Source organism: Perissodus microlepis, chromosome 16 (assembly GCF_051167445.1).
Source record: "Perissodus microlepis isolate ML-2025 ecotype Zambia chromosome 16, ASM5116744v1, whole genome shotgun sequence".
NCBI lineage: Eukaryota > Metazoa > Chordata > Actinopteri > Cichliformes > Cichlidae > Perissodus > Perissodus microlepis.
The window spans coordinates 23969268-23981584 of NC_140476.1; the positions used below are offsets into that span (position 1 = coordinate 23969268).

The 12317-nt window shown below is 40.4% G+C and overlaps 1 protein-coding gene across 8 annotated transcripts in view; it reads right to left on the bottom strand.

Annotated features, from left to right (window-relative positions):
• Positions 1 to 3984: 3984 nt before the first annotated feature.
• Positions 3985 to 12317, bottom strand: part of itgb2 (integrin, beta 2) — a 29695-nt gene continuing 21362 nt past the window's right edge. For all 8 annotated transcript variants that reach the window (XM_084908021.1, XM_084908026.1, XM_084908024.1 and 5 more), the window contains exons 11-16: positions 11264 to 11460; positions 7810 to 8042; positions 6702 to 6921; positions 6359 to 6570; positions 5717 to 5883; positions 3985 to 4524 (exon numbers count right to left, since the gene is read on the bottom strand). In XM_084908021.1, coding sequence (XP_084764147.1) covers positions 4456 to 4524; positions 5717 to 5883; positions 6359 to 6570; positions 6702 to 6921; positions 7810 to 8042; positions 11264 to 11460 — 1098 coding nt within the window. In that variant the 3' untranslated portion in view covers positions 3985 to 4455. The remainder of the gene's footprint in view (positions 4525 to 5716; positions 5884 to 6358; positions 6571 to 6701; positions 6922 to 7809; positions 8043 to 11263; positions 11461 to 12317) is intronic.

Below are 12317 nucleotides of genomic sequence, written 5' to 3' on the forward strand. Positions count from 1 at the left end.
TTTTTTCTTTCTCTCAGCCTCTCTCTCTCTCTCTCTCGAACTTTTTTTCTGCTTCACTCAGCATGCGAGCCTTGTGCTTTATGCTGGGCAGAGGGCAGAGGGGCGGTAGTTACACTCAAGTAGCACAGGAACAGAGCAGGAGAGAGAAAGAGAGCCAGGGACAACAAGGTCACATTAGAAAGGTATAGTAATCATCCACAACTATTTTCAGTTGCAGATGATAAAGGATTCAGAAAGTTTATTCATGCAGGTCCATATGACAGAGAATATGCATGTTCTTTTTGTTTTCATATTTTAATTTATATTTAATTGTGTTGTGGTTTGCAGTGTTTTGTGTTGTTTCACTTTAAATTTGTAAAAGGAAAAAGCTGAAAATTTAAATAGTTAAAAGTTGAAATGTGAATAGTTGATTTTTGTATTATAACATTTATTTATTACATTTTATGTGGAGTGAATAAATAAAAGTATATTTACGGTGGCCCCTACAGACAAAGCACATACAAACTTCAAATCACGTACAAACTCTGAAGCACGTACAAACCCTGAAGCACGTACAAACTCCAAAACACATAAAAACACGTACAAACTCCAAAACACGTAAAAACTCCAAAACACGTACAAACTCCGAAGCACGTAAAAACTCAGAAGCACATAAAAACTCAAAACACGTACAAAAGACAACAGAAGTGCTCCAGGATGCTAGGGCGCAGTGTTGAGCTTTTGTTACCTGGTGGCTACACAAGCCAGCAAGTACCAACGACCGGATTTGGTGTGTGGTAGTAACAGGTAAATGAACTTTTTTTAAAATTATTTGAATATATATGAGTGCCTGTGTATAAATACACAAACAATACACACATGCTTTCAACTGTGTAATTTAAGTGATCTAGTAGCTCTGCTTTGGAAGTTCAGTTCATGCTAGAAATGTGTTTTGAAGTTTGTACGTGTTTTGTCTCTAGGGGCCACCGCATATATTCATATATAAACATATATAAATAAAACCACTTTTTTTAACGTTAGTAATTCCTTTTGTGCAGAATTTTATATTATTGTTAATAATAAATTAATTAAAGCAACAAAACAACCCGAAGAGCCGGTTCGGAGCCAAAAGAGCCGGCTCTTTTTAGTGAGCCGAACCGAAAGAGCCGGATCTCTAAAAAGAGCCGGAAATCCCATCACTAGTGTGAGCACCCGTGTGTACACCTGTGAGCATGAGCGCGCTTGTATTTAAAAGGTTCCTTCATGTAATGATCAGCTAGAGGGTGTGGGTGTTCTCGACGATCTCACATTCTGTTTAATGAGTTTTCTGTTTGTCGTTTATTCAGCTGTGTGAAAACCAAGGAGGAACCCACCAGGGGATTAATAAAGTTTTATTTCATCCAATCTAATCTAACAACTTTAATCTCAGCCAAACCGAACAAATAAAACTGATAAACTGAGCACATATTTGAAGTTTGCACAGCTACATTCTCACCTGAAAATATGTTAAAATTTTATTTTGTGACCCAGAAACATTAATAAGAGTAATGTTAAAATTAACTAGCTAACGCCATTGTTGAAAACTGGAGTTGACTGGGCCGCGCTATGAATTCTGGAATATGGTGGGCCACGAATGATACACCCAACCCATCCTTCAAATCTGGGGAAAAGGAGGACGCATTTGTCGGTTGTAGTGATTTTGGCTTGGCTGAAAGAGCCGGTTGGTATCGTCGTTGTGGTATCGTTGTTGGTATTGTCGCTGTGTCCAAATTCAGCGGCTGCATCCTTCGGAGGCCGCATTTGTAGGCTGATTACGTTACAGCGATGCAACAAAGGCTGTCCAAATTCGAAGACGCCTCCAAATGCGGCCCACAAATGTGTCCTTCATTTCCCGAATTTGAAGGATGGGTCGAGTGTATCCTTCGTGGCCCACCATATCCCAGGATTCATAGCGCGGCCCTGCCAGTTCCAGTTACCAACAATGGCAGCAGCTAGTTAGTTTTAATATTACTCTTATTATTCTTTCTGGGTCACAAAATAAACGTTTAAGATATTTTCCGTTGAGAATGTAGCTGTGTAAACTTCAAATATCTGCTTGGTTTATCAAGACATCACATATTTGCGGAGCTGTCTGTTACCCACCAGCAGTGTTGGTCAAGTTACTTGAAAAAAGTAATCAGTAACTAATTACTGATTACTTCCCCCAAAAAGTAATCCCATTACTTTACTGATTACTTATTTTCAAAAGTAATTAGTTACTTAGTTACTTTTTAAAAACACGATTTACAACCTGAATAGGTGATAAAGCGATAGATCTTTCAGCCCAATTCTACTTTTTCTGCATAATCCATCATACAAAATGTAATCAAATGGAAAAGTCTCTTTTTAAAACTTGTTTTATTAGTTTCAATCTTTTAACTTTATGCATCAAGCAAAAATGTAATTATATGCAACATTCTCTGACTGGAAGAAATGTGTTTAACATTTAAACCTATTTTCTGCACGTTCCAGCACATAAAATAAAATAATTTTTTGTGTTTACACTCACTCTTTCAAATAGATGCAAGTAAAACACAGCAGAAAATAAATAAAATCAAAAACTAGCGGTCCTGTTGCTCTATTTTCACCTGTAAAGCAGGAGTGGGGCAGGCTGCTGCGGAGTCGGTGCGGTCTGCTTCTCTCCACCCCAGGGAAAAGGGTAACACTACCTGGGTCTGGGTGCAGTTTCCCCCTCCAGGGGCAAGGGTACCTAGACCTGGGGTATAGAGTACGCTTGGGGAGTGTGATTGTGTGTACAGTGTCTCTTTATGTCTGTCTCCACGTTGGGTGAGTGCTGAGTAATTGCATATGAGAGCATGAGGGTGGGAATGGATGTTTGTATCTGTGTGTGCCTGTTTGTTTGTGTCTATATGTCAGGTTGGGTATCAGACGCCACCTCTCTAGGGACATCTCAGGCCCTCTAAGGTATGGAGGCCTATCTCCCCCCACCACTCCCCCTGCCAGTGGCAGACGCCCTCAGACATCGGTACGTTGGTGGTTCTTTGTGTCCGGGGATGGGCGTCCAGGTACGCACCGGCTCACTCCTGGTGGCTGCTTGTCAGGGGCTGGAGCCTGGGGCTCGCTCGGGCCCCTTCGGGGGTGGGATGCCCTTGGCCTCTCGGTCACTCTGGCACAGCTGGCTGCCGGCGGAGCTCACGAGCACCCCCCCTGGCTTCTGCTCTGCGGCTGCTGAGTTACCCCCTCATCTGGGGCTCTCCTCAGCTCTTTCCGGGAGAGTGGCACGGTTGCTCCTCCGTTGGTCTTCCTTGGTCTCTTGTGCTCTGAGGGCCTCAGGATGTCTGGGGCCTGGATCTCCTCCATACCTGCTTCATGCCCTGGAGGACGGGGCTATGGCCCCCCACACCCTCTAGCTGATCATTACATGAAGGAACCTTTTAAATACAAACGCGCTCATGCTCACAGGTGTACACACGGGTGCTCACACACAAACTACACCCTTTTTGGCTCCTACCTCCAAGCACACTGTGCACTGTAAATCTTACGTGCTGCATAATAATATTCAATATTTAATATTTACTGTGATATACACATAGAGCATCGCGATGGTGTTGTGTTTATTATATTGCTGTTTTTGTTTGCTTGTTTTCTCTTTTTTTTTGAGGGTCGAGAGTTTATTCCAGCGTCCTGTTATATTTTAGATAGCAAGGAGCAGACGGCTGAGTTTATTAAACTCCACCGAGACAATCTGCAAATTTCATTAAAAGTGTAATAAACTATCATCTTGTCTTTATTTTTAGTTAGCACATGCCTTAAACACTTCAAGCTGTAAGCTAATGATAGTTATATAAGAGCAGACGCTTGCTGGTGCAATAAGCTGTACGTTTTACGTCTGATGGATGCATGATCTGATTAGTCGACTAATCACAAAAATAATCGGTGACTAGAGTATCAAAATAATCGTTTGTGGCAGCCCTAGTAATTATACACCCACTCACTGTCACAGTATAAAACCAAAAACTTATTTTTTATTACCAATTTTCAAAATCAATATTATGTGAAATATCATGGTTTTATTACCAAAACTGCACAAATTTATTGTTTAGATTGCAGCAAAACAGAAACAAGCATCACTACCTTGGATGTTTTATCAGTTTTCTGATAATTCAGTGGAGAAAACTTCTATGTCTATTTATTGATCGATAGATACACATGTAGATACATGGATATATAGTTATACATAGAGTATGGAATAAATTTCAAAAAAATAATTTCTGAAAAAATAAACAAGCAAAAGTGCATAATTGTTGGACTATGATACAATTAACAGCATTCACAAATAAGAAAGCAAAGAAGTCTATATTAATACCAGTAAATGCATCCATTAGCAAATATGTGCATATTCTTAACCTGTGAGCATTAGAAAGAGTCAGACATAACTTGGATAACTGTCTGCTGTGTGTACTGCAACAATAGCCCTCAGTCTCCACCAGTGAATGTAGGATTGGCCACAGTGGTTGTGGCAGTCTGGAACAGTGGATTGTCAGCCTGTAACAGAGAGAGCCGAGTAATGAGAAATCTGTATCTTATTTATCTTTTTTATTCATCATGACTTGAAGTTTCAAAGTAAGTTGAAGTAAGCTTAAATCATTTGACAAAGCAAATTATAATACGGTACAAAGGCTGATCCCAATATGCTGGACATGTGTTCATCTTCTAATGTCAGTCACTTTTAACTTTACAAATTTTCAAACCCTGTTAATCTCAAAGAAGTGACTGCTACTGTGGATCAGTGAGTCACAGCTACATTCATTGTACTGCTGCCAGAGCAAGCACAATCCTTTTCAATGTTTAAACTAATAAAGCCTAGAGACTGGTTGGCAACCACTAGAAAAAAACGATGTGGTGGGGTGTGGTCCATGACGCGGCTGTGTGGGAGGTCGGCGCATCTGAGCTTAATCAGCACATCACTCTTCCCCTGCACATAAATGAACTAGTGCCTGTTGGGTTGTTGTTGTTGTGGATGTGTGTGGCTGGTAGCTAGGGAGCTGCAGTCGTGGAAGTGGGTGAGCAACAACCGAAATAAAGGAAAATGTTGCAAAATGTTGAACTGTGGTCGTGCCGTGGCAGGAGGCACTCCTGCCTGCCACAAACAAGTACTCTGCAAATACTCGTGAATTACTAGCCAAACAGTAGTGAAATTGAAAAAGTGCATTGCAACCAGAAAAAACAATGTTTGCTTTCAGAGTAAAAGATTTGCCTGACCACTAACCCTCAGAAGGAACAACTTTTATTTTGATTACAAAAATTGTCTCTTTACACTTCGTGTCACACTAAATCAAGTTTCAGTACTGCGCTGAGCGTAAATGGCAAGCGTTGTCAGACAGTCTGCTTGTTTCATGCAGACTGTCTGTTTTCCCAGTTGTTTATTTCTTGCTTGAACTTGCAGTGCTTGCTTGCAGTGCTCCCATTACTCGCTATGGACAGGAGCTGACGGTCTGGGATTTTTAATCCATGTAATAGTCATTCCGACAGGTATTAAGTGTTTTTGTAAGGACAGTTTAGTTTTAGTTGACTGAAATGTTGTATCTGAATTACATGAATCAAGCAAACAAAAATAGTAACTGTAACAAGAGAGTTAGATTAACATGAAACCAACACAGTCACTGTCCAAAGAGACCGATCTGAAATGTGTGACAGCTATTTCTGTTTGCACAAATAACTCAGAATGATGTCTCACCTCTGCCCATTTGGACTTCTTCTTTTCATTCTCAAACTTCCTGAACTCTTTCAGGTCTTTCATGTAGAGGAGTAATTTAATAAGCATCAGCAGCAGAATGCCGATGAGGGCCACAGCTGCGACGGAGCCTCCAATGATAGCTATGACATCAGGCGGTTTTGGACAATCTACAGAGTTACAAATTAGACAAGTTTGAACACTAAGCTGTAAATGAATGAAATGTAGAAAATGGTAACACAGACATTATATGATGAGGATCAGATTTGACTGGTGATCGAGTTTGATGATTCATAAAAATAACTGTTCCAATAAGTGCCTGGAGGGGTTTCAAGATGGCTACTGAGTGGCAAATTGTGTTTCTATCAGGGCTTTGAATCTATGTCTGCTGACTTTTCTTAGCCATGCTAGCACAGGTAGCTCTATGAAGCAGGTTGGGCTAACAGAGTTGATTTAAAAGCTGTTTCTGGATAAACAGACATTAAATTTTCTGGCCTGCAAGGTCCTAATGTCCCCCAGTCAGCACATCCCAGCCCTGTGCGGATCCTCAGTGTGTGCAGTGTGACAGCACAGTTATTACTGCAATGAATCAGTGAAACTGTTAATAAATTAAGACTGTTTTTTGTCATTTCATCAACATCCTACCTCTTTTCTTCATAATTTCAGCCTCGTAGTTATCCTCTCCAACCAACTGAACCAGCTTAAATGTCATCCAGCATCCCTCGCTGTCTTTCTGCTTACACTCCTTGGATGAAAAGGTGAACTTTTCTACTATTGTAGAAGAAATGGTCTTACAAGCCTCACTACAGTTTTTTTTAAAGGGACCTGATTGAAAGCCGAGGCATTCAATGCAGTTCCTGAAAACACAATTACATGTATTAGTTCAAAATTCAAAGTCAAAGGTTTTGTTTTTTCTTTTGCTTTACTACACAAAACAGTGAACACCACGTTTAGAGGAAAAGCTCAGTGGAATTAAGAAATCACTTACACTTTGGTCTGGCACGGGTCAGTGCAGCCAGGACATTCCAGGCAGTGAGGACGCTGATATCCTCCTTTACATTCACACTGATTGCACTTGCAGATCCCTCTGCCATTGCAAACACTATTGTTTACGGTACGGCAGGCCTCGTCAGAGGTCTTGCACTGACAGGCAGAGCCTTCAAAGCCAGAATTACATTCACATTTTCCACACTTGCATTTACCTTTTCCTGCAAATAGTAAGAACAAAATAATTTTTTTGAGTCTGTGCCACATGACAACCAAGAACATAAAGAACATCACCAGCAAGAGACAAAGCCTCTCCTGATGCCTGTGGGTTCACCACATAAAGCACAACCTGACTGGAAACCCACACACATGTTCCACAGCACCGTCTGATTACTTTTGAACCCAAAAACTTTGGGCAAAGTTGCAAACCTATTCAAATTACCACTGAGGCACAGCACTTTTAAGATAACATCTATTATTTTGTTCCAAACCAAACGGGCTAAAAGTAGAATTCAGTTTGTTTGTATGGATTTTAGGAGCATAGTGGAATAATCACAGTGGAATAATCACAGTGGAATAATTACAGTGGAATAAGAGATGATTGGTAAAGTTAAGATGATGTTCAAATTAAAGACCTGTAATGGAGTGAGTTTGAGCCTGTCCACACATTTAGAAAGGTGTGAGGCCATTGTGAAACACTTTTTCCATCATGGCAGCACGATGGTGCCACAATCACCACTTGGCCTTTCTCTGTGTCTGTGTGGGTTCTCTCTGGGTACTCCAGCTTCCTCCCACAGTCCAAAGACATGCAGTTAGTGGAGTTAGGTTAATTGTTCATGTTAAATTGCCCTTAGGTGTGAATGTGAGTGTGAATGGTTGTCTGTCTCTATGTGTTAGCCCTGCGACAGACTGGCGACCTGTCCAGGGTGTACCCTGTGATAGGCTCCAGCCCCCCTGTGACCCTAACAGGAATAAGTGGAAGAGGATGGGTGGGTGGATGTTTCCATCATAAAAATGTTTGCACAAGAAAACAAAGTAACTTATTTTACTTTTTTATCTTGTTTTGATATAATTAGACCTTCTTTTGAGGAGAATGACTGCAAACCTACCTCCACATTGTTGGTTCTGAAACTTCTCACAGTGGTCATCGTCACATTCACAGTAGGGTCCATAGTATTGGCTTCCACTATCTGTGTTGTGGCACTCGCACCGGCCACACACACAGTCTCCTCGACCCTCACACTCAGTGCCATTATCCTTCTGACAGGATGCTCTCAGGGTGTGCTCGTCTTTGTCCCCAATTTTGCAGTTACAGAACTGACCAACGTGACCTTCTTTGCACCTAAATAAGGAAAAAGTTCGAAAAATACATCAAAAATTTGAACATTAATAAATAACAGAAAATAAAATTTGCCACAAAATATTTGTTCACTTCCAAAAATTAATACTGAGGAATCTGTTAACTGTCCCATAATATGAATCATACACATTATAATCCATAGATAACTCTATTCAACACACCACAGCACACAAACCATTTCTAAAACTACAAACACGTTCACAATTTTACACCTTTGATCTTGCCAGTAATGCTTGTGTGTTATTAACACCCTACAATACTCACCAAAAGACTCAAAAACAACACAAACGTCCACAAATCTACTCCAAACTGAACCTGGGAACAATATGCTTATTTGCACACCTCAGTTATATAGGTATTGAATATATCTAAATTATAGTATATTTGCACATTTTGTTTATTTGTTATTTATTTGTTATTTGTTATTAGCCATGAGGGCAGTGAAGACAGGCAGACGATGAAGAGAAGAGAGTTCCTGTGTCTAACACTTCTTCTTATTTCTGGTCGCACTCTTCTGTGCTGGACCAAATATGGCGGCTGTCCCACAAACAGCCACAAATAGCCAGGTGAGGCTAAGGTCCAGTGTTGCTAAAGGCTGATGGGTGTTTGTGACCAGAGAACAATTTGCGTAAGACAGCTTGGAACAAAAAGTCCAAATGGAGTAGAGTTCTGCTGTGTGTCAGCGTGTGAAAACTGTAGCAGGAGTAAGAAGCATTAACTTATAACCTTAAACAGCCTGTTTGGGACTGACTCTGTGTCAATGTGTCAAATATTTACTTACTTTTGGTCAACAGAGCTTAACAGCTGTAGTACTCTTATTTAAGTTTTATCATGATAGATAGTGTGTTTACGGATGGCACTATAATTACAGGTAGAGGCTGATAACTGTATCAAGCAATGACATAAACAGGGACAAAGTTTCACTATTTCCACTGGTGATCTGTCACAAATAATTCTCAAAATACTTTGTGAAAAACATAGTTTATTGAACACTTTCTGATGCATGACTGCAAATAAATGCTCACTCCTCCTCCAGCAAACCTCTGAGGTGTGAGGGAGTCTGTCCTCTAAATGATGCTGGTGACTTTTTCGTCTTTCACTTGTGCAGATAAAGCTGTGTGGATTGTGACAGATGGATGTGTTGTGTAAACCTAGCAGACTTTTTATCAGAAGTTCATATTTGTGGTTCAAAGAATGGACACAGTTTGACATCTTGACAAAAATGAAACTATTAGACAATTTTAGGAAACAAAGTAAAATATGAAAATGTTGATTTTTACATGTACAAATACAATAACAGTGTTTGATTACACCATCACTAATATCAACTTACAGTAATTATCAAATAATACTAGCCTTTCTCACTCATTCTTTATCCTAATGTGATTGCATCTTTGGTGATGAGTCAGGTGAGTCTGCAAACAAATTTATCTGATAATAGTAGTGTTTCAATATTCATCCGGGTGTAACGGCAGTCTGGCGAGGAAGGAGCGGCTAGCAGGTCCAGCGGGCATGTGGTGTGGAGGTTAGCCGGACAACTTGGAGGCCAGTCAGTTAAATAGACCTTTATTTGTTGTTGGCAACATGAGACCACACAAGCCAGGTCTCCACGGCTCTACTCAGTCCATACATACATGTGTGGGGACAGGTAGGCGTTGGCACCAGACCGTTACAATGGTAAGGTCTCTCTCTGAACAGATTGCTCGGATGCAATGCCTGCCACTGCACTCACACACACACACTAGGAGACTCCCACAACTACTACAGTAGTAGGGCAACCCCCCCTAGTGGTGCTATAACACAATAAGAGTTGTTACAAGGGTTCTCTTCCTCTAAACCTCAACACCTCAAAAACATGAATGTTTTCATAAGACCTGACTTCCTGTCCCTCACACTGCTAAACATTTACAGAGTTGAGCCTAGAACTAAGTCAGAAGTGTTTATCCATGTGCTTGTCAGTGCAAAGCAGCTCATTGTGGATGGTGCAGCTTCCAATTAGTTATTAGTTGTATGATTCTTCTTGTGGCTACTGTGAAACTGTGTTTTACTTCATGTCCATCAACCTGGTCATCTCTCCTAAACAGTCCAGCTTCTTCTTCTTTATAACTCTGTCTGTGCATTTTCTCTTACTTAGAAACATTGCTGTAAAGAATTCTGTTGTAATGGTCACACACAAACTGACCTTTTCTCTTTTTAACTAAATCTGCCAAGTAAGTTTTTATCCCTCAGCTGTAAGGGCTGATCGGGTATCGCCTTCCCCCCAGTGTGGATACCGAAGTTTGTGAATGCAATAACTTGAGAACAAGGCGACGAAGGACTTTCTAGTTGATACCATAGGTGCATCGACTAAAAATAACTTGACCATGACTTCAAGGTCAGAGGTCAAGTTTTCTAAAAATCTTCTGAATGAGATAGCTTGAGAATTTTGAAATTAATAACATTGGTGCTTTATCAATAGGAAAGCTACAAAACTTGTGACAATTTAGCTAAAAGTTTCAAATCTATGTACTTCCTCTTTTCCAAAGATGGATCCAGTGGGCCAGATTAGAGTCTTTGCTTATCCAATTCTAGCCTCCGGTCCTTATGTTTGACACCCCTCTTGTAGGCTCTTTAACTTACAATACAAAGTGCCTTGAGGCCACTGTTGTTGGGATTTGGTGCTATACGAATAAAACTCATTTGAATATTCTGAACTGAAAGGGACACTGACCCCTACACCTCTTCTTGGCTATCTTTAGAAAATGTGGCTTGTGATGGGAGAAGGCAGCCAATCACACGTCTTTTCAGACCAGGACAGAGAAGTACGAAGAGCAACAAAGTCAATCTTGTGTGATGACAAAGGACTGCCTTGACCTGTATTTATGATATCTGACATGAGTTGAGACTGATCACAGATGCTGGTGACCGAGAAGAAGCAAAGCTCTAATCCTAGGCTGTGTTTGAATTATCCACTGCCAATCTCTACTTCAGACAGATGCAGTGATTTACTGAACTAAAGAAAGGAGCATTACTTACAGTGTAAAGAAGCTCTGGTTGTCGGCATTAACAGAAAAATAAATGTCACCATTCTTATATGTTTAAACAAATGACTGATGCTGGTACTTTTCTGGCAGACAGAGCAGGCTGCAAACAGCTTGGACGACATTTAAGTGAATTCAATAACATTTTAAGTCGATACCAAAACACTGAGAATCAGAGCTTACCTACAAATACCACAGCTGATTGTTCCACTCATATTGCAGTGTGGATGGGGGTCAATAATGGGTCCAGCAGTGTCACATTGGCACTTACATGTGGTATTTATGGTCACTGTCAGCGTGTCTTTAATGCCCCGTGGACTGATGGTAAAGAACTTGTTCTCCATACACGTGTCTGCGGTCACTGTAATTTCAAAAATAACCTGGAATGGGAATTCAGGTGTTGTGAGTCACAAGTGCATATAGTGTAACAATACTCTAAACTTGTCAAAACAAGAGATTCACTTTGTATAACAGTATACAGTGGTCTCTCGCTATAACGCGGTTCACCTTTCGCGGCCTTGCTGTTTCGCAGATTTTTTTGTGTGCAATTTTGCATGCAGTGTTTTTTTTTTTGTTTGTTTGTTTTAAACAGCGCATTGTGTTCTGCGTCCTGATTGGCTATAGACTATTGTCAATCGATCTCGTGCCATATCTCCTGTACAGTACAGAATGCGTTCAGCTTGTCAAATTTACATAAATCTTAGATCGCTAGCAGTGTGACTCTGAAGTGCTGTACTGTATGTTTGTAAGTTTTCTCCCCAACAAACACAACAAGGTCGACGAAACGTTGTCACCTGCGGGAGCCTTTGGTTTCATTCTATAATACTGGACTTATTTTTCTACAAGGTTTGAACTTTGTGTTTAAACAAGAGAGAAAAGTGTGAAAATGTTCTTGCCTGTCTGAGAAAAGTGTATAAAGTGTGTAGTGAGGGGTTTTACAGCCTTAAAACATCTGTAATAATTGTAAAAAATAAAGTTGGCCACTTCGCCGATTTCACTTATCGTGGGTTATTTTTAGAATGTAACTCCAGCAATAAACAAGGGACCACTGTACTTGACATATTGCTCTGTTGTTCAAAACTCACAACAACAATTTTCTTAAATAAGAAACATGTCACCTTAGACTGCACCTGCATTTTCAATTATCTGAACCTGAAATCCGGTGTCTACTACGGCAGCTCACTAATATTTATCTAATTTAATATTATTTATATAATACAGGGCTCTAGAGTGCGAC